At 48.6% G+C, this 22456-nt stretch overlaps 1 protein-coding gene across 2 annotated transcripts in view; it reads left to right on the forward strand.

The window, feature by feature from the left end:
• GPC3 (glypican 3) overlaps positions 1 to 16298 on the forward strand; it is a 140653-nt gene extending 124355 nt beyond the window's left edge. Inside the window, exon 8 of one of the 2 annotated variants that reach the window (XM_030967571.1) lies at positions 15126 to 16298. In XM_030967571.1, coding sequence (XP_030823431.1) covers positions 15126 to 15301 — 176 coding nt within the window. In that variant the 3' untranslated portion in view covers positions 15302 to 16298. The remainder of the gene's footprint in view (positions 1 to 15125) is intronic. The other variant, XM_030967572.1, reaches the window with a different exon arrangement.
• The last annotated feature ends 6158 nt before the right edge of the window (positions 16299 to 22456 follow it).

Here is a 22456-nt window from a genome sequence, read left to right on the forward strand (position 1 = left end):
GCACATTCCCCCTCTTTTATGGGAATGGAAATCTGGCATGTTGACCAGCTTGTGTTGTTTCAGAAAGCATCTTCAGTGGTATTTGGGGCTCTCAATGACATCTTGCTGTCTGTTCCTGCTCTTCATTCGCTCTTTGCTTCCCGTGGGACCTGGGACGATGCTCTGCCCTCCCCTCCTGCAGGAGGCTGGGGCTGTACCCAGCACAGAGCTGGAATGCAAACCCAGCAGCACCTTCCCTTCCCCACACCTTCCTTCTTGGAAGGTGAATCCCTCTTTCTGTGCATCCCATCTCCAGGCAGGTGGGAGCTGCTGCCTTGGGCTGGCTCTTTGCTGGGTGCAGAGGGACCCTGTGCCCCACGGAGTGCTCATGGTGCTGCTGCATCCCTTGGAGGTTCTGTGATGTGCAGGGATGGATGGTTTGCAGTGGCAGGTACTGCTGGCTGCTGAGCATCAGGTTTGGCAGCTGGACAGATTGCCAGGGCATCTGTCACTGCCTCAGTCCAGTGCAGGAGTCCCAGCAGGATTTCTAAAATGTAAATTACAACTGCAATGTGAGACACATCCTTTTGCTTTGCTGTTTTTTTCCTCCCTCCTTCCTGTTTGAATTCAGTATCTCGAGTCTGAAAAATTGCTGGACTCTAAGCTATTTTGCTTGTGTCTCATGGATACTGGAGACACTTCCTGCACAGGGAGGCAGACATCTGCTCCAGCCTGTTTTTGGAGTTTTTTGTGTCAGACAGCCTGCAGTTGGCAGGTGGGAGCCAGTGGTTATTATCAGAATCTGAGTAATATCCTCTGTCTCCTTGATATCTCTCTGCCGGCTGCTCTGCAGCTTTGGTATGTTTGCTTGTCCTCTTCTGGTTCTCTGTAGATCATTCCAGTAAAAAGTAAATAAAAAAAAGGTTGTGTGCTCCCCAAAGTCATCACAGAACACAGCCTGCAGTATCTCTTCTCCTGTCCACATAAATCACTGCTAAAGCATGTGCAGGGAATGTGAAGGAATGCATTCATACCCACATGCTCCCCTCTCCCCTTCCCTGTGGAAGCAAACTTCCCCCTTGTGCTCCAGTGCCTGTTCTCAGGGACCATCTGATGCACCATCACCTCCTGTGTCCCTTCCTGACTGCTGTAGCTTTATTTAGGCTTTGGTGCCAGTCAGAAAGCTTTGCCCTGGACAGCTGGAGTCTGGCAGCTCTTGTGGGGATGGAGGTTCTGAATCTGCCCTCACCAGGCAGGTTTGGATTGCTGGTTTGGATTTCCCTTCCCACCCCTCATTGCTTTATTTACCCCAGAATCATCAGGGATGCTCCCCAGCACTGCAGTACCAGAGCTGAATGGTTTTCCTGGGCCTCAGACCAGTCCCCCAGCTCTGCTGACCTTGTTTGCAGTGGATAAATACCAGCTGGTGGGTCAGGTATTGATCTTGGATGTTCAGCCGATGTCTTTCCCTCTCTTTGGCTTCTCTAGGTGTTTCTTGTGGCAGCCCTGAGCAGCAGAAGGCAGCAGAGGTGGTGCAGCACCATGGGCAGAGTGGCTCTGGTGCAGAACTTGGCCCTCAGGTGCCTCTGGTTTCAGCACCAGCCTCAGTCTCTAGTTGATACTCTCTGGTCTGCTGGGCCAGACACCTAATAATATTAGCAGACACTAAATAGGTCTCTCTTTTTTAGGGGCCTTAATTTATTAAATCAGGCAGAAGTGCTCTGGGAAGAGCAGTGCTGGAGAAGGGAGCAGAGCAAGCTGTGAGTTTGTAATTGTCTGGATCAGGCCCCTGGAGATCCATGTGATCTGGTGCACTAGAGGCAGTGCTATTGCAGTGACTCATAAACAGATGTGCCCAATTTACATTGCAGCTTAATACCTTTGTTTAAAAAAAATTGGCCTTTTTAAAAAGACAAATGTGTTAAAGCAGATGTTTCCAGTAAAACAAATACTTGTGTGATTTACAAACAACTTCCTACCGCCAGAACTCATTAGAAAATGTGGAAAAAAGAAAAATAGTTCTGTGTACCCAAAAAAATCCCAAAATAAGGACATAGCAAGGCAGTATTGCTACACACTGAACAAAAATTACTGCTGCGCTTGGGTTGGAAAGCAAGAGGTTAGAGCATGATTTTGGTTGCTAATAACTAAGATTCACACTGACCAGTTGCACACATTAAGGAGCAGAAATGTCTGTAAAAATACTTCACCAGCTTCTGTTATGTAGGATAGAGGGTAACCAACCACTATATGGGATTGCCTGGAGGCTCCTAAATCCCCTCCATCCCACTGAAACCTGCACTGGGGGGCTGGATGGCTGCAGGATGGCACTAACCCTAAAGCAGAGCTAACAGGTGCAGCCCCTGGAGCAAGCCCTGCTCTGAGGAATCCCTCCCTGGGCATCTCCCCACAGCAGGAGGGGATGCTCAGGGGGGTTCTGTGCCTCTGCCTGTGCCTCACCTGCAGCTCAGGTGTGCCTGCTCACCTGCTCCTCCCAGCTTTTGGGAGGGTAAAGGCAGGCATGCACTGAGGAACTCCTGCTGTTCCAGGTCTCTCTGAATTTGCCTCCTGCCCTGCAAGCCCACCACTCCTGTTTCACTTTGACACCCCATGTGGCCTTAATGGGTTTCCCAGGCTGCAGCTCCAGCACAGCCACCACTCTCTGTTAGCTGCAGGGGCTGGCAATCCCCCTTTGCCTTCCACTCTCTGCAGCACAGGTATCATATTTAATGCACTTGTCACCTATTTTATCCAGGCATTTGTTGCAAAAGAAACAGGGACAGCAGATGTTTGTGGGTTGGCAGGCTGCTCCTCTCAATCCATTGTGAGTGCCATGGGCGAATGGCTGGTCCAGCTTCTGAGAGGACACAAAGTCATCCAGGCAGATGGAAAGATGGGGAGGCATGAAGCAAGCCTGAATGGAGCAGAACAGGGGAATCAGGAGCAGGGAGGGGTTTGTTCCTTTCCTGGAGCACTGCAGGAGAGTGACCGAGGCCGTGCCACATTGTGTGGATTTGTTCCTGTGCAGGATACCAGCTCAGCAAACTCTCCAGTGAGGGTGGTTTCTGCAGCATCTTGGGGTGCCTGCCCCTTGATCTGCTTCCCACGGGACTGTGGGGATGCCTCTTGCAGCTGGAGGAGCTGGAGGATCTCACCAGGAATGGTCACACAGCAGCCCAGCAGCCAGGGGCACACAAGGAAACCACCAGGATGGTGTGAGCAGCTCCTGTTACTTCTTGTGGGTGTCTCATCAGGGCTGTCCAGTTTGCTATTAGGAAAAACGACTGCTAATGTCAGGGACTCTTGAGGAGAAGCAGGGACTGGGTGGATGCCCTGGAGGGTGCCTGTGGGATGGGACTGCCCCTCGTCCTCCCTGGTGTGTCGGCTTTCCCTGCCTTGCCATGAGGAGTGATCCACAGCCAGACCTGGAGGGGCTGCCTTCCCAGGGGGACCTGCTGGGACGTGTCCAGAGGAATTAGAAGTATCCTGGGGGGAGGATTCTGCTGCTTCAGGGCACTCAGAGGTGCTTTTCTCAGCTCTCCTGTCAGTGTTCCTGAACCCTCGCCACGACCCAGCTCAGTTTTAGCCATTAGTGAATGGAGGCTTGTGCTTGGCTCTCAGGGACCAGAAGGTTTCAGTGCTTAATTAATTCCTTCAAAGTGGAGGGTGTAATTAATGCCTGGGGTGTGCTTTGAGACCCTTGAGTCTCTTGGGCAGTGTGAAATCTGGTTTGGTCTATGAAAGTCATCTCTGGCCAGCCCCACACACCAGGCACGGCCATCTCAGCGTGGCCACTCATCCTGTCACAGGCTTTGGGGGTCTCCTGGTCTCTGCTGGTGCTGTCTTGTGGAGGGCCGTGGGCAGATGTAGCCAAAAACATCTTCTTTCCTCTCCGTGCTGACAGTCCCCAGCCAGTGCAAATTGTCCTGTGGGCCTGGAGCCAAATGGAAAAAAAACTCACCTAATTCCTTAAATAGGGGGCATCTCTGTCTCCTTCCTTGCTATGCCCACACAGACCTTTGTGATTTGTTCCTGAATTCCCTTTGTTTTTCAGCAGCTTCTTCAAACAAAGAGGAAAAATTGTTACTAGTTGCTTTGTGCTGGCATTAGAGTAAGCTATCTTTCAAAGTCTAGGCAAACAGGGTTAAAAATTGATATATTTTGAAAGTTTAGGAGAGCTTAGGCAAATTTCCTTCTTGATATCTATAAAGCTTTTTTTTCCCTTACTGTCAGCATTGTTTTTGTAGGTGTTAAACATGAACATAAATGAGAATGCAACAGATTGCAGGTATGTCGAGATCCAGCACAATCAAATGCCATTATTTAAAGAAGATGCTTTTAACCAAGTCTTTAAAATTCCCTCCTCATTTATCGATTTTCAGGTGCATAACTGCACAGAATTGCTCCCTGTCCCACCCCCTCGTGACACCATCACTCACACTCTGGGTGATCCACAGACACTTTACACCACCAAGCATTAACAGAAATAAATTAACACTTTAAAAGCATAAGTGTTGTATTTCACAGGAGTCAGGCAGGATATTTGGAAGGGAAAGAAATGTAAATGGAATGAAATTCTTAAGCAAGATTATTGATATGACAGGACTAAAGAGCTTGGGATTCTGTGAAAAGTGCCTCTTTTCATCCCTCTAATAAGTCCATTACTTGCACTCGGGAATATTTTAAGGTCCTTTTCATGCTGACTCTGGAGTTGAGCATGCTTTGCATTTCAAGCTTTGTCTATGAATCAGTAGAAGCCAAAGTTATTTCTGCTTTAAAATAACAGGAGCAGGGAACAGCTAATCTCTTTTCATTCTGAGTCCTTACATTATTTTACTGGACAGAGTTTGTGTTGGCTACAAAACAGGGCATTCACAAAATCTATGAGAAGGAATTTAGTCTAAGAATGAAGCCTAGATTGCAGTATGCATAAAGACTCCTTTTCCTAAGGCCATTAAGAAATTCCAAATCTGAGCTATTTTGAACAGTGACATTAAATTAGCCTTGCTAATTCCAGTAATTCAAGCCGATAGCTGAGTTTACAAATCTACTAGATGAGGCCTTCCCATAATTACAATCTCAATGTGCTTTTCAGCTAAGGTGAGTTGGCACAAAAAAAAAGATAAATAAATAAAAGGGGGGAAAATGCTCTTTCTGTTCTGGCTTTTGAGATGAATATCTCTAAAGAACAGTTAAGCAGCTGTATTGCACCAATAAGACATCCCCTGTCCTGAACTGGCGAGTTCATTTTGCCTCTAATGTGCAAGTGAAATGCAGGGGAGAGACTGGATTTTCCCCTGCTTTGTTTTTTCTGTTGTCTCTTTACAAAGGAGAATTCATGCTGCTGGTGCTTGTAGTTCAGTTTTTAGTTGTTTATTTACAGGTGGTAATTCTTCCTGGGAAAAGAAAGTGTGTGACTGGTTACCCTCCTTTGTGGGCAGAAAATAAAACCCCAACCTTTGGTGAATAAATCCAGGTTAGAGCAGGTGGAACAGTGACACAAAGGTGCAACCCTTATTATTCCTCTGTACAAAGATGTTGATTTGCAGATCCCAACACAGCTAAACATTCCCAGTGTGATGGGAGGGTTTTGAGAATGTGTTTTCAAAGCCATAAGGCACAAAAACATGAAACAAATAAAATTGAGTGCATTATTTTAAAGGGTGTTAATTTTATTAGAACCGAGCTGAGGTAATATAAGGGCAAACCTAAGTATTCACATCAGCACTTAACTCAGGCTGCAATGTTCATAAAATGTCCTTTTGATCAAGCTGTGAGTGTTTTGATCCTTATTCTGTGAGCATCATTCAAAGTGACCTAACTGTAGCTCCAAACAGGCATCTGCAGCTGCAGAAGTCCTTGAGCAATAACAGGTCAGGAACTTGAATGTGTGCTCTGCCAGGAATGCTAATATTGCAATCCCTTCTTGTTGTTGTTGTTCCCAATAAGAAGGAAAGGACAAAAACTCTCACGAAATAAAAATTCCCAACAGAAAATTGTCCTACCAGCATCGACTGTGGATACTTGAGTCAAAAATACTAAACAAAATTATTATTTTAATCTATCAGAATAATAATGGCATGGCTGCTAAATAATTTTATATCATCCCCACATGTTTGACCTTTCTCGGTAGCATTGTCACCACTGGCACATTGGTGATTTTCCTGATTTAAGAGGATGTTTTTGTGCTGGGCACCCCTAAGATTTGGGTGCAAGTCCTGCAGCTCACAAACCATGGCAGCACGTTGTACAACCACGTGGAGCCTGTTTGGAGTAGGGATGGATGCTTGCAGGACCTGGCAGTCATCCCACGTTGTCCACAGGCTCAGGTACATGCAGCAGGTTGTGCCCCAAAATGCTGCTTATGGCAAAGTCAGGTAGAAACAGCTCTGCTGTTTTTAGGGGTTGGAGGGAGCTGCTTTTGCTCCCCAAGGCTGGGATGATGGCTGGGAAGGAGTGAGGTGGGGCGGGGGGCACAAGCAAGGCTCTTTTTTTCTCAGGCAGTGAAGAGATGGGGGAGGCAGAAATGCAATTCTTGATTTCCAGGAAACTCTTATGTCTAATCTCTGTAATCCATTTTAGAGAGGATTTTGTGATTTTGAAGGGATTTAGAAACTGGATTACATAGCCTTTTTATTTTGATTTTCCACTGTGATTGTGACATTCCTGAGAGAGAGCTTCAGATAGGATGGAGAAGGAGGCATTTGTGGGCTTGGGCCTTGGAGCCCTATTGAGTTGTCACCTCCTTGTTGGGTCAGTGGAGGTGTCCCCAGAACACTTTGGATTCTCCCACAGGAGCAGTGTGTCCTGATCCCTGGCACCTTGTGGCCGTACCAGCTGTCCCGGGGAGATGCCAGGCAGGAGCCCAGGGCCATCCATCCCTTGCCCCCCCCTTCTGCAGTGGGAGCAGTCCACGTGGTCTCCTTGAGCTCCAGCAGGTCCCAAGCATGACAGGGATGCCCTTGGACCCCAGGACAGTGTAAGTGTGATGGCAGAGGTCCAGCACAGCCCAAGCACTGCACACAGTGTCCTGGTGCTCGGCAGGGATGACGCTGGGATTCCCATTGGAACTGCCACCACCATTCACACCCAGCTGTTAGCACCCTCATTCCAGTGCTTTGGGGTCAGGGTTTGCTCTGGCCTGGGAGGGAGGCAGGGAGCAGAAATCAGCCAGGGTTTGTGTCAGAGGTTACAGGCACCCAGTGAGCAGCTGGGCTTAATTTGGGTCTTTCTTCACTGCCATGCACTGCAAAGCCAGGTCCTGGTGTCAGACCCCAGAGGCTGTTCCTGGGGCTGCTTCCAGTGCAGGGAAGATGTCCTGAAGCTGTTAAAACATTCCACCCCATGAAAAAAAAAAAAACCTTCTTCTATATAAAATGGAAAAGTTGGGTGTGGTGATGTTTCCCAGGACCTTCTGCATTACCCCATTTTTACAGGCTGAAATCACTTTAATGTTGTTTTAATGCAAGTCCAGGGTTTTTTTTTTTATTTGTTTATTTATACAGGTTAACACAATGAGAAGAGCCAGGTGATGCTGTTGCCACTTGGCTCCCTTCCCTTGGCAGCTCTCTCACCTCAGCTCCTGCTCCATGCAAACATTCCCCTGGTGTGGAAGGGGAGCTGGCTGTCCCTCCATGCTGGTGACCCTGGGCAGTGCCAGAGCACAAAACCTCAGGAAGTTTCTCCAGGAGCAGAGGCAGGCTGAGCAGAGGAGCATGGAGCATCACCATGCCTCATCCTGCCTGCCATTTCTACTGTGGGCTGAGCTGGTGTGTCCGTGCACAACCCAAATTCTTGGGTTTTGACCTGAAATCTCACTCAAGATATTTCCCTTGGCATCATGAGTTGTAGCCTGGTGGATGTCCAGGGATTTTTCACTGAGTGTAGACATTGCACAAAGTCCTTGTCCCTTCTGACTGAAGAGGCACATTCCTGGTTGCCTGCTTGAAGCAGGAATGCACAAACCCCTGGTGTCTGTGGCCTGGGCACTTTCAGGGCTGGTTTCCACACACAGTGAGTCACAAAGGGAGGTGTCAGATGTTCCTGGGTGCCACAACACCACCATGAGCTTTCCAGTCAAGCATTGAGAAACATCCTTCTGCCTTGAGGGCTGCTTTTAGTGGCTAACATCTGGAAGACAGAGACCATTGCATTCCCCTTAGGACTGCATTTTGTCAGGTGCTGCTAATACCTGAGTGTCCTGAGCTTCAAGGCCAGCGCGTAGCAAGAAAGAGCTTCCTCTCCTGGTCATATCCAGGATTTTTTGGGGAAGAAAACATGAAGGAGAAAATTTCAGTTAGATGGGAGTATGTTGTTTTCAGTCATTAGAGGGAATATGAAGCATTTAATTTTTCTCTGCTATCACTGGGAACCTTACTTCCCAAAGTCAAGAATGTATGGAGATGTCTCAGGTGACAGCAGAGTGATCAGAAAGGATCTCTTTGTGATTTAGATCTTGAAGGTCTCTGAGCAGGAAGAAATGATTTCACATCTGGCTGGGCTGAGATACTGAGGGATCTGCAGGATCACTGCTTAACCCAGTCCTGTATTGCTGCCACTTAAATAATTTCACTTCTATTCATACTCTCCTGTTTACAGCTATTCCTCTTTTTATTTCTTGACCCCTGTCTTTGTAGATGTTTTTGGCTGTGCATTTTAGCTCCCTATTTTTCAGTGCTTTTCTTCTAAGCTCTTTTAGGTAGCAGCTCTTGTTCTTGACTGTACATCTGGATATCAGACCAGGGTAATGCTGCTTCATCAGCAAAGTACAAGGACTCCAGCACTTCCAATTAATAATGCTAATGAGATTTGTTAATTTTTAATAGATTACATGAGTGCATTTTGCTAAACACATTTTTGTGGCTCTGCTGCGCGAGTGCAGTTCAGAAACTCTTTCACGCTCTGCCAAGGGGAAAACGAGGAATGCAATTGCAGATGCCAGATTCTCTTCAGGGTAGGTCTAGAACAAACCAAGGAGCAAAGAATGTAACGAGTACGTTTTCAAAGTAAACATAGGCCCAGGTCATAAATGATGGCCCTTCCTTGCCACCAGCCTCTGGCCAAAGTGGGGGGAAGGAGCAGTTGCTGGAATTGGGGTCATGGTGCAGCCCCTCTGCCTGTACACTGTGTTGGGTTTTGAGGGGGTTTTGTCCCTTCAAAAGCTTGTGGACGTGTGTGGAGAGACTTTTCTGGTAGTACTGGAGGTTGGGGAGCCAGGGTGGGCATACTGGCTGCCTCACAGAGCTCAGTGCCTCGTGTACCCCGAACAGCCCCTGGTTACAGCCCTGGCTGGGACTGAGATGGACCTTCCTCACATCTGGGTCCCCCCAAATCAATTTACTGCTGCCTTCCAGAGAGCATTGAACCCGGGGAGCTTTCTCCCCCGTTGGAGCTGGGTTTGTGGTGGTACCTGTGGTGTCTGGGTTGGTGCTGAACATGTGCTGCAGGCCACGGGCCATCGGTGGCACACCAGCAGCCCAGAGGTGGCAAACAGGCAAGTGGGGGAAAAGTCTTGGTTTGCAAATCAGCAATCCCAAACCTGATTCCTTTGGGTTTCTGCCCAGTAAGTTGGTTTTACCCGTTGCTGCTGAGCCATGCCAGGCTCTCTTGGCCGTGTTGCCGATGGCAGCAGGGTGATGTTGAGCTGGATTTTTTTCTTCTTTTTTTTTTTCCCAAATCCATATTGCCAAGAGCCGCACCTCCTAAATTGCTGTGGAGGAGGTGGAAAAGCAGAGGCACAAGACCATGCACATGCTGCACATCCATCTCAGTGATCTGCGCCAACACAAGCACCACAGCCGGCCCTGGCTCATGCTTTAATTACACACCGGCGCGGCCGCACCTACGGCTGGGCTGTTGCAGCTCGTTGTGCAAGAAGACAACTGGCAAACCTGTTGGTGCTCCAGGATTTTAATGGTAATAAGCCAGAGGGCAAAACCTCCCTGATGAGACGAAACCATGCTTGGCTAGGTGTTTGGAAGAGTTTAAGGTGTTTTGGAGAAGCAGCATGTTGGGAATCTCGGCTGTATCCATGCAGTTGTGGCTGTTTGTGCCATGTAACCCCATGGATGGTGTCAGGTGTTGCCTTTGGGGAGGCAGAAGTGTGTTTGTAATAGGAACTGTTTGCATGAAAAACCAGATAAATGCAGGCTGAGGCCAGCAGAGCTTTTGGTGTTCCAGGAAGTGTTTGGGATGAAATTGGACTCTTCTTCTACATTTCAGGTGCAAACACCTGTGAGAGTGAAATGGTTGGTACTGTAGAGAAGGAGAGATTTGGGAGCCAAGGTGAGGCAGACTGGTGTGTGGAATCACAGGCTCTTATGCTTCACCTTGCAATGAGTCAACAGTTTGGGCTTGACTCAAACATCTCTCCCTTTAAGAAATCCTGTCCTGTTTTGGAGACAGCCAGTCTGCTGCATCTGTTGGCATCTTCTTCCCCACACTGGAGATGCTCGCTGCTTAAAATAATTACACAAAGCGGCGCACTCTGGAGATTGTCATTTTCAGTGGCAATGGCAGCGTATGCTTTCCTAGGAAAAAACAGTCCTGAAGGAAAGATGCAGGCAGATGCTGGCAGATGCCACAGCTTGCCAAGCTGCCCTACCTGTCATTTGTACTTGATGTGTTTTGCATTTACTGGAAACACGATCCATTCCCTTCACACTGCAGTGTTTCCATCATGTGCAAACCAGGGCCATCACCACAGCAGCTCTGTGGGCTGAACATGCTCTGTTAGGCTTCGTGGTTTCACCTGTGTTGGGATCCCCTCACGCCCGTCACGGCTGCACAAGGCACTGGCAGAGCTATCAAGTGACAGGGGGAGGCAGATTTCATGCCTGGCCATCCATTGTGGCTCTGTTTCTATATTGGGTCCATGGCTGGAACCATCTGCTGGGGCAGGCTTGGCAGGCAGGCAGCCCAGATGCCTGGCTGGGAGATGACATTCCCTGGCTCTGGCTCTGGGCAGCAGCCAAGCCAGCCTGAGGCAGCAGGGCTCTTGGAGGTCATTTGCCAGACATTTGCTAGCAGCTCTTTGCTCAAGCCCATGTTGTCCATTTTGGGGGTGAAAAGGGGTGTTTTGGTAGGCAGTGTTGGTTTTGGCAGAGCAAAGCCTATGTGCCAGTACTCCTCCTCCTTGTTCCTGCCTTGCCAGCTGCCACGGGACATTCCATCCCAACTCAAACCCAACTTCCTCCCAGTCCAGCCCTATTTTATAGCCACCTCCAAAGCTGGTGTGGCTCAGCAAGAAGAGCTTTCTAATGATTCCTGCCCAATAAGCTTGTGCAGAGTCAGTATGGCAGAGTCAGGAGGCATTTCCCCTAATCCATGGGAAAATGCCTGTGCTTTATGTCGTGGCTGCGGAGAGCGCGGGCTGCAGGGCTGGCGCCGGGTTTTGTCCTCCACGCTGCGAGGCCATTGAAGCTGTGGCTGTCCTGGGAGCACAGCACAGCAGCTTTGTGTTAGAGGGGCTTTGGTGACAAAAGATGCTTCCGGAGGGACCGGCTTGTGTGCGGCTGGAGACCTTTCAGCAGCTGTGTGAGGATGCCGGGAAAGCGCCCCGCATGCTCGGCTCGCTCGCGTGAGGAGGGGCAGGGAAAAGCACAGCTAATGATGGACTATTATTTTAAAGGGATTATCTAATCTGCAGCCCAGAGGACAAGAGGGACCAGAATGAGTGAAGATTGAATTTGTAATTAGTGCAGATTGTTGGTAATACCCCCTGGACTCTGATTATAAACAGAAACAGATTTTTCTGGTTTCCTGCCCTCCCCCGAAAGGCTCTGCAGGCCAAAGGGCCACTTCGTACTGAGAAGCTGATGCCAGTGAATTGGGTGATCAGAGCTGGGGTGGTGGAGATGTTTAATGCAGAAGGTGGCTGGGTACCTTCTTTCAGGTTATTTTGCAGCATAAAGGCAAAGTTTTGGGTGGACGTGGCCAAAATGGAGTGTGTGGAATGTTAGTTTCAGTCACCCCAGCAGCCATCCTGCAGCTTTATCTCTGATGCTGAGGCTCTTTCACTCCTGGAAGCTGTGGGGGCAGGAGGTGCAGGGGTGTGGGGGTGACCAGGTCTAACCAGGGATCCTAACAAAAGCTGGAAATTATAATGGAGCCCTCTCAAGAACTACCTGGTTAGGAACATTTGCTAATTTGCATTCCTGGATTTGCAATATGTTTATTATCAATAATATAAGCAGAAAGATCAGAGGCGGTGGGGAGAAACTGATGCACAGGAAGCTCCATCTGATTATGAGGAAGAACTTTTTTACTGTGCAGTGACTGAGCACTGGAGCAGGCTGCCCAGAAAGGGTGTGGAGTGTCCCTCACTGGAGATAGACTCAATCCTGTGCTTTGGGCTTGAGAGGGAGCTCGGACCAGATGACTCACTGTGATCCCTTCCAACCTTACCAATTCTGTGATTCTGTGATGTGTATTTGTAATGCTGTTATTGCCTGGATTGGCTGCCTGAGGTCTGTTAGAGGCTCATACCTTTTATTTTCATTTCCTCTGATGTAGCAAAGGTCATTAGGAGTTAAGTGAAAGGGATTTGCAAGAGTTCCAGATCCATTATTAATAAAAAAAAAAAGATACTTGGCTAAATCCATCACACCTAAAAATACAGTTGGGCACAAATAAGGAATAGGATACAATGGACGGAACAGTGAAAACAAATGGCACACCCAAGCACTAAACTTCTGAAGCAGTTAAGGGGAGGAAAATAGAATTCTAATTTCTGATGACAAGAGGGTTTCTCTTCCCTTCTCTTTAATTTGGCCAGAAGGGAATAGTGAGAGAATCACCATCCCCACCTGGGTGAAATGCCGTGATTTAAAAACTTACCCTTACTCAAGTTGAGGTGAAATGACAGAATTGGAAAATTTCCCACGCAGAGAATATGTTTGGAACACTCATTTTGGTACTGGCTGAACATTTCCAAGGGGATTCAGCTGCTGCATTGAGACCCGTGCAGGAACTGGAATCTCATAAATTACATCCCAGAACAAGACTGTAAATGGGGCCGTCAAAACCCTTTGTGCTGTTAAGGACCTTGCTGAAACACTCTTTTGTTTCAAATTTCTTTTCTAAAGGGAAGGCAAGAGTAGTTACTCAGTTCCTGGAGAGTTTTTTAGGTTTGCTAGGATGTCCAGTAAGAGAATATTCTGCCCCAAAAGCTCTCATGATCACTGGTCTGGGAGCATGTGGGTGCCTGACAGTGCTGTGACCCCATGGAGCATCTTCTAGGTTTCAGGAGGCTTTGTAATGTGTGGAATTACCTTCCAAAACACACTAGGGCAGGTTGTGATCCAACAGTGTGCCAGCTGAGGAGTCTTGTGTCAAACAACCAACTGTGAAATAATCTGCTGTGATTTTATTAACTCCAAATCCCTCCACTTATTTTCCAGAAATGAGCTTGGGAAAAGAAGGTGGTGCAGGCAGGCTGTTCCCAAAGTGGCCTGAAGCCTGAGCATGCCTCATGCCAGAGGGACTTGTTCTTCCTGTGCTTGGAAAGCCTCCCAGCACATCCCTTTCAAGGTGGCACCTTTCTTCCCTTGTTTTCCCATGGGTGTGCAGTGCCAGAGGACAGCAGCATATCTGTGCTCTTTAGAAGAAAAGCAGGAAAGCTGTGGAAAGGAGGAATTGCAGTATTTGTGGGGATCTGCTAGAGAATTCAGTTTACCAGGCGGGTTCTGCTTGCACCTGGCCCTCTCTGTGCTTGGATAACTGCTCCCTTTGAGCCATTTCTGACCTCCTTTGATGGCCTGGGCTGACTCACTTGTCGTGCTAACATCGTTCTGCTTTTGTTTTGCAATGTTTGGGTATTTTTTGATTAAGAAATACTGCCTGTTTGCCTTGGCAGTGATGTTCATTGGATTGATGTGGCATTTTTTAGATAGAGGGCTTATTCAGTCTCTTGGATTCTTTCTCAGGGGCGGGGTGGGACAATCCAAACCTTTCCAACATGCTAGTGATCCAGGAGGCTTGTAAAAGTCTTGAGCCAGGGTCTCTTCTGATGGAAACCACCAGTTTCCTCCAACTCCAAAGGCCAGGCTCTGAGGATGAGACAAACAGACTTACCTGATTCCCATTTGGGTGAGAAACCTGGACCCCAGAAGGAGATGGCAGCAGCACAAGCAGGGGAAGAAGGGCCCCACTGCCTTGAGAACAAACACGAGTGCACCCACTCAGTCCAGCTGACTGACAGGTTCAAATGCCCCAGGTAGACCTGGCTAATGGTATCTTAAAACATCTTTTACTCTTTCTTCTTGGCCCTGAGATTTGCTGGTGTCTTGCCTTTCCACATTGTCTATTTGGAATTCTTTATTCTTCCCTTTCCCAGCAAGAGAAGGGCAGCTGTGAGTTACTGCTCAGCAGGTCCCTTGCAGCCAGTGATGGTTGCCACAAGCTTTCCCTTCTGTTAATGTCATGCTTCTCTGCCAGTGCTATCTGAACTTTTATACTGGATGTTTTCTTGGATTGGAACCCACATGTGCTTCATCTCAAAGTGTCCATGTTGCAACACCAGCATGCCCAGAGTACCTGATCCATTCACATTCCTTCCTTTGATGAGGTGGACCAGGGGTGGGATGTGTTCTCAGTGCTATAAGGAGCATATTTTGCACACTCTCACGTAAGATTGCAGGAATGCAGAGCTCCTCAGGTCCTACAGGAGCCAGGAGGCTTTGGTGAGCAAGGCCTTCTGCTGACTCTGGGTTTGGGGAAGTGTTGGTGCTCGCCAGGATTTCCTCACTCCTGCACGCATCCTTGCTGTGCCCGGGGAGCAGACACAATTTGCACTGCTAAACACCCCTCCAAAGCTCAGCTGGTTTTCTTTGGGAGTAGCTCTCCAGTAAGGCACATCCCTTATCTCTTTTGTTTTCTTACTGCAACACCTCACAGTTGGGATTTTTTGGTCTCCCTAAGAATAAGATCTGGTGTGGGGTACTGAGACTGGTGGGTGCAGGATGACAAGATGTTTGCTAAGCTCTTCTGGCCCGTGTGTGACACCTTTGGCTGCACCCAGCCCCAGCTGCCCTCAGCTGTGGCAGGGCTGCCCCCAGAGCCCCAGTTTTGTGGGGGCTGGATGTGCTGTGTGTCAGAATGCTGACACACACCACGTGTTACTGACACCTCTCTCCTTCTGCTTTCAGAGCTGGCCTATGACCTGGACATGGATGACATCTCTGCAAATAAGCAGCTCCTGAATCAGCACAGCAAGGATGGTGCTGCAGGCCCCAGCAGCGACCCTGGGAGTGCAGCCACCCACCCTAGTCCTGCTGCTGGCATTGCCCTGGTCCTCCTGATGCTGCTGTGCCACCAGCCGTGAGCACTGCTGGTGGCATCACTCCGTGTCTCTCCATGCCTTTTTTTCTGAGGAAGATATTTGGAACCTCTTCTGAACTATATGCACATTTCCAAAAACAGGACAAATGCCCTGAGTCAGTTTTTCAAGACTCTTCACAGAAAAAAAACCCCAAATTTAAAAAAGTGTTGGTTCATGGCAAACTAGTAAATATCTAACAGTGCTTTTTAAAGATAATCCTGTTAAATATAAGCAGGTTCATAGTAAATTGTGTTCTTCACAGTTTTTGAACACTGAGGTCTCCCTTGCTGTTAAGGTGAAGACCATATTTCATTTTGAGTTGTTCAAACATGCATGGGGTACAGAACACCTATGGTTTATGAAATACTCTCAGCAAATATCATACCCCTGATTCCTAAGTTGACTTAATACAGATTTTTTCTGTAGTTCAACCAGTTTTTGTACTTACTCCAAATTCAAGTCTCACCCCTGGGAATCTGGTCAGGACATAACAGAGAGCATGTGAAGACAGGGGAGAGAGAAGATCAGACACTTGGCAGGAGGAAAGATGCTGTGGAAGAGGAGCTGTCCTGCCCTGGGACTGTGGTGAAGATCTGCTCCCCTGGGCACAAAGCCCACCTGCACCATGGCAAGTTGCGGGTGATTTTGCTGCTCACCCCCCAGCCAGGTCCTGAAGCCCTTCAGTGCAGCTGGCTGATCCCCACCAGCATCCTTGTGGCACATGCAACAACCTGGCTTCATTCTTCAGAAGTGAAGCACCTCCTTTCCCACGGGAAACCTGCAAGCACAGCCCCAGCCAAAGGAGCAGCAGTGGGGATGTACACACTGTGCTCTGCAGGGTGAACAATGACTGGCCAACGTGCTGTGCTGTGAAAGGGGAAAAGAAAAGGATTTACAGCCTTTTACAGGAGCCTGAGGCAGATGAGACTCTTACTCATGTGTTTCTTTGCATGTTCCTTTACGTAAGCTATCTCTAAAATAAAGATTGGTTGCTCTCTAAGTGGTGCCCTGGCAGTCAGCTCCCATGAGTGTGAGACAGCAGCCTGTGCTGTGCTGGAGTGGGCAGCCTGGGGACACCAACTGTGCCCAGCTCAGGGACACCAGGACTTGGCTTGGTCTGATTCAGTGAATGGGCTGTGTTTGGTTTGGTTTCCGGCCAAGATGGTTGCGTATTTCTGTTTAAGATCTGCCTTTACTAGAGTGTTTCTATCTGCAGTATCTTAAGCTGCAGCATGTGCACGTACGTGTGCATACACCCCCTCACACACACGTGCATGCTTCAAATATTTGTGTGCATCAGGCCTCTTTTACAGCAGCTTTATGTTTAGGGGAAAGTAGATAATTCTAAACCATGCAGTCAGATGGTTTGGAGAGTGGAAACTTTACCCAGTCTAAGTGGTGGGGCTGACCTGTCTGACTCTGATTTGAAGCCTTGGGATTGTGTGAAGTGCTTTGGGTTTGTGGCAGAAGGAGAGATGATTGTTGCTCCACTCCTCTGCATGGAGATGTTAACTCACTATTCACTGCTCCTGATGCAAAGGAGCAGATCTGGGCTAACCCGTGGCATGACCTGATGGTTAATTGCTGGAGAGCTGTCCCCAGGGTTTCAGAATCCTCATGTCCCATCCACACCAGGGTGAGTGCTGGGGGTGTTTGGGCAGTGGTGGTGACATTAGGTATTCCTGTAAGGGCTGATTTTTTGCATCCATGCACTGTGATGTGGTTTTGTATTTTACATGTTTTTGTATTTTATATTTTCCATGTTCACAAACCAAACTGCAATCCTCTCTGTCTCTTGGGACTGTGCTTTGACCCCTGGGTCAGAGGGGTCCTGGTGCATGGGGCAGTGCAAGGGAGAGCCAATGGTGGTGCTGGCAGAGGCTTTTCTTCACCTTCCTGCTGCTCAGCTCTTGTTCTGGCCCAGCTCCTCACACCATCCCAGCTCTCTGTGCTGCAGCTGGCTGAGCCCCTGAGCCTCTGCTCCACCAAAGGGAATTTTTTATTAGCGCCACTTGAATTTGAATCACTTCTTCCCTTCTGATCATTTTCCTTTCATCCCCTGGGAGTGCTGGGGGTGGAAGTGGGCTGCTGGGTTTGTTCAGAGATGATGTGCTGCCTCTGCCTCGCCAGGTATCGCTGCTACCAGTGCAGGGACATCATCTCCTCTAATATTATGTCAGAAATGTTCTGTGTGCTGCTGCTTCCTTAGATAAGCAGCAGGATGGGAGGGGGGCAGCAGTTTTTCAGTACAAGTCCAGTGTGTTTTCCCTCTGAGGAGCTGGCGTGGGCTGTGCCTTGCTGTGTCTCACAAAGCCTGGTGGGTTCTCCCACGTGCATCACCACAGTGTGATGCTGGTGCTTCTCAGCAGAAGACCCCTCTGAGGCACGCTGAGCCTGGTTTCCCTTTGCTGTTTAGCAAAGCTGTGCTTGCTGGAGACTTTGTTATGATCAGAGATCACAAAAAACAGCCTTTGAGCCTACTACCTGCCAAGTTTATAAAATAACAGATTTTAGCCTGAAAAAGCAGCTGTTGAGTTTTCCCCTGCCCTGGGTTTGTGCACATGTTTTAACAGGGGGTTTGCAAGGAATGCCCTGGCCACCGAGGTGGAATAGAGCTGGTGTTCAGTTTTGGGCAGTGTTTCATTCCCATCATGTTTTTCTACACCATTTCTGTGTACTGTGACCTGCCTTGCCATGGGATGGGGCCTCTCCATCAGGAGATGGGCACTGTCACCTCCCCTGTGCATGTGGTACCTGGAGCTCCAAACCTTGTCCCAGGGCAGGCAGGTTTAACTGCTAATACACAGTTGAGATTATTTCAATTTTTATCATTATTGATATTATTATATATTATTAATGAATGTACATATCTCATATATATCACATGTTTATTTGTGTCAAGGTGGAGGAGGGCTTGAGCTGCTGGCAGGTGCCAGGGCTGGAGCTCAGCTGTGCACACAGCACCATGATAACACAGGGATGTCAATTCAACACCAGTGGTGGCCACTTCTGACCTGCAAGGTGTCACCAGAGTAAATACCTGGGGTTTTAGCTGAATAGAGGAATTTATGGCATGAAGGTGCTTCTGGGAGGGAAAAAACAAACAATAGAACAACTCCTGTTCAGATAATTTTTAGCTTTGTGATGAAACCCAGGGCCAGTCCTGAGCTGTTGCTGACTGCAGTCTCCCTGTGCAGAGCTGTGGGCTCCTTGGTGCAGCTGCCAGCAGTGTCCCAGCGCTGCCTTGCGGCCTTGGGACCTTGTGCTGGCACCAGATAAAGGCCTGGCAACCTTGGCAATGTTTCCAGTCTCAGGTGGTTGAGCCCTCACTCCTGCCAGCCAACCTTGGTGCTTCCTGGCCACTTCTGCAGCTCCTGTAAGCTCCACTCACAGCAGTGGGGTGGCAGGAGCCTGCTGGCCCCATCCCATGTGAGCAGCATCACCCCTCGTGCATTCTGCAAAATAAAAAACTGCATTAAAGCTAAAACTGCATCCCTGGAGGGGTTTGCAAGCAGCCTTTAAAAGGTGATGAAGCCAACACCTTTCCCTGTGTCTGAGGGTGGTGATGAGATGCAAACATGTGCTTAGCATGTGGAATGTATTTCTGCACTAAGCACGCATCAAATTATAATTTAAAACCAAAATATTTTTGTTGGATGGGAAGTTCCAGTTCATTAATCAATTGACTAATAGTTTAGTGCTGGAATGGTAAAATCTAACACACTGAACAGCTGCTGGAAACAGCTGGTGCTCACGGCTCATGCTGTTTGCAAAAGTGAAATCTAAAGTGTCTCAGTTTCGTTTTTCAGGGAGATTTTCAGAATTCCTCATTTGTCTCCATGAGCAAAGCCCTCAGGCTCTCTGGAGCATGGGCCTAACAAGGATCCAGGGCTGGATTCACTGGAGCTTCCAAGTGAAACAAATGCCCCTTGCATGGAGGATGCAGAGAGCCCCATCAGAGACCTGGCAGCTGGACATGTTCCTGTGGGTCAGCAGAAGGGGGACACCTGCAATCCTGTGCTCTCAGGTATTCTGATTTGCTTTTCAGTCCAAACTGGTGCATGCTGAGCTATGGGCACAGCAAGGGAGATGCCACCAACCAGAAGGGCACTTTGCAGCCTTGGAGGGTGCTGTGCACAGCTCAGGGTCCTGTTGTGGGGCAGGCTGGGGACTGCTGTGCTGGGAGGGAGGAGGTGACTCTCTTGCCTGGCTCCTGCTCTGCCTTGTTGGCAGCTGCTGGTCCATGCTGAGCTGGGTAGGAGGTGGTGGTGGGCAAGAGGCACTGAGGGAGCAGGGAGACAAGCAGGCTGCAGCAGGGACCACACAGGGGATGGTGCATAAGTCTCTAAAGTAAAATGAAACCACTCAAACACTGAAAATGCTCCAAACAGCCAGGTGTGCTGCTGAGACATCTCCTTGCCATGCTGGAGCCCACAGCTCAGGGGTGGGACTGGCCAAGCCCACCAGACCAGTCCTGCCCTGCAGGCTCTCCAGCTCCCCTTGGGTAAAGCAGCCCAGGAATATCCTTTGGTTCCCAAACACTTGGGTGCCTTGGTGGGAATTGACCTTTCCAGCAGTACTGCAGCTTAATGATTGACAAGTGCTGCTAAAGCTTTACCAGATCACACACCACACCCCCTAGAAACAGGTGGCCATTCTCAGAAACCCAGAGATTTTTAAGTTTGAGCTCCACAGCTGGGGGTGGCTCAGCTGGGCACCAGGAAAATCACAAATTCTCCCAGTATTTTATAAGTAGTTAGGTTTGCAGGTACTGGGGGAATGAAATCAGCAGCCAGAAGGGAATGGGATGAAAAACTGTGACATTGGAGGAGGCTTGCTGGTCCTTAGTGTTGGAATTTGGGTTTTCTCTCAGGGACATGGTGAAGGTCCCTATATGAAGAAAAAAAGGTGGATTTTGTTCAGCTCCAGCCTGTGGCTTGCTCATGGGAAACCTCCCTAAGAAGTAAAAGTGGGGGGAGAAAAGCAACCCAAACCCACAAACAACCCCCTAAATAGTCCTGTCAAAATGTTACTAAGGGCATTCCCTGGAGATGAGGTAACTGAAATTTTGGCATAGGAAGATGAAGCACTGTGGCATGTTTATACAGTCAGCAAATTTACTGCCTTCAAAAAGAAACCCCAGAAAAGCAGTGGGTATTAATCAAATATCATTTATTTTGTCAAACATTGTATCCTTTTGAAAGTAAACATCTTGGTGTTGTTTTGCTGAGAGCGTGCAGGATCTGAAGCGCACGGCCGTGCTTGGGGCTGCAGAGTGATGCATCCCACAGTCCCTCCTGACAGATAAAGCCATTCCCTGCAAAGCCCTCATGGCCAGCTCCTGAACCATGAACCATGTGCCAGCACTGCAGCCCAGAGGGTTTGGAGAGGGGGAAATCCTTCTTGCTGGTGTGGGGTTTTTCCCCCTGGGCACTGTGTGATGTGGTGGGTACCCGAGAGCACTTTGTGGGGAAGGAAGGGCCCCACTAGAGATTATTCAGCATTGTTTCAAATGCTCCTTGGTGGCCACAGGGAGAAGGAACACTTCTTCCAAGTGATCCAGCACATTACCAGTGTTGAAAACCAGATTTTTCATAGCAGAAGTACAGATTTAGCCTCAACCTCCCAGTTTACTTGCTGTCTTCTCCCTTGTAGGAGCCCAGCAGAGACCTCAGGAACTTCTTGCAACGAGTCAACACATTTAGGGATCTCTGACATTTGTTTTTGTTTGCTTTCACTGCCTTCTCTGCTGTTATTATTTCAATGTGCAAAGATGCTGCACATCCAGAAAGGAAATCACTGCTGGATCCAAGCAGCACAACCATCAGCTCCAGCTCTCTGCAGGCTAATCACTAGAAAGAAGTGGAAAGCCTGCCTGTAGCAGCCTGTGTCCCTTCAGTGTCATATTATATTACCATCCACCATGTTAGCAAATGGGAAAATAAACATGAGCTGGATAGCAAAGCAAGAGGCTGTTTAATTACAGATGTGAAGAAGAATGATGTTTGTGTACATTCCACCCAGAAGTGGATTAAAGCAGTGACCTTTCCTGTGGTGTGAAACGGGTTTGTTGTGGAGTGCAGGCATCTCGTGTCACTTCCAGATCTGCCAGACATTTTGTTGCCCCTGTTGTTTATGGTTAACATTGGATGATGTCTCTTGAATCTGAATCTCAGCAGCTGACAGCATTTTCTGAGAACTTGTCATCTGGACTCCATCTAGCAAAATTCCGGGTATTGGGTGTATTTGTTCCCATTTGATGGAAAAACAAAGTTTTATGGAAAAAAAAAAAAGTAAAGGGAGAATTGGTGGCATTTGTGACTCATGATGTTGAGCTGAAACTTGTGGAACAATACAGGATTTGGCCCAGGGTCCCAGACCCTTGGTGCAAGTTCCTGCTATTGCCTGACACCGTGTGTGGGATAAACATCTCCTGAATGTGGTAACCAGCATGGACACTTGGCCATGGCAGTGCCACAGAGCCATCCGGGCTGGCTTTGCTGTGCTCAGCCTCCTGTGACCACATCAGAGGAGGGGAATACCATTTCCAGCCCACCAAAGTACCAATATCTTCCTTTCATGAATCATTCTAGCAGGGCCCTTGCTCCAGATTCTTGATTGTTCTGCTCATGACAAGGATGACAGAACAGGAGGGCAAGGAAGGGGATTTTTTCCACTGGTGTCACCAGCCTTGGTGGTGTGGAAGCTCCTGCAAAGGATCTGCTCATCGCCTTGCTGATTCTGCAGCCCAGGCTGGGCACTGCCCCCTGAGTGGCCGTGGCAGCCCCTGCCCGTGCTGCCAGCGAATGCTGGGGGCTCAGAGCGCCAGGCTGGGCAGCGTGGGGCAGGGAGATGCTGTTTGTGGAGGAGTAAAGGCACTAATTGGCCTGGTTAATTGCAGGGAGGGTCAGATCAGGCTCATTCTGCACACTCGCTCAAACCTCTGTGCAGTTTCCGTGCTTCTTGCCTGAAATCTGTTTTTACAGCCTTTGAAGAGTGATCATTTTAAGCATGATATAGACAGATCATTTAATTATTTTTAAGGAGACTGATTGATCCCACTGCCTGATGGGCTGCCAGACTCCATCCCTGGTGACTGTCTGGCAGAAGCTCCTGGTTATTGTGGTCTTGACCTGCTAATCCAATCTCTAAAGGAAT

Source organism: Camarhynchus parvulus, chromosome 4A, assembly GCF_901933205.1.
Source record: "Camarhynchus parvulus chromosome 4A, STF_HiC, whole genome shotgun sequence".
Lineage (NCBI taxonomy): Eukaryota > Metazoa > Chordata > Aves > Passeriformes > Thraupidae > Camarhynchus > Camarhynchus parvulus.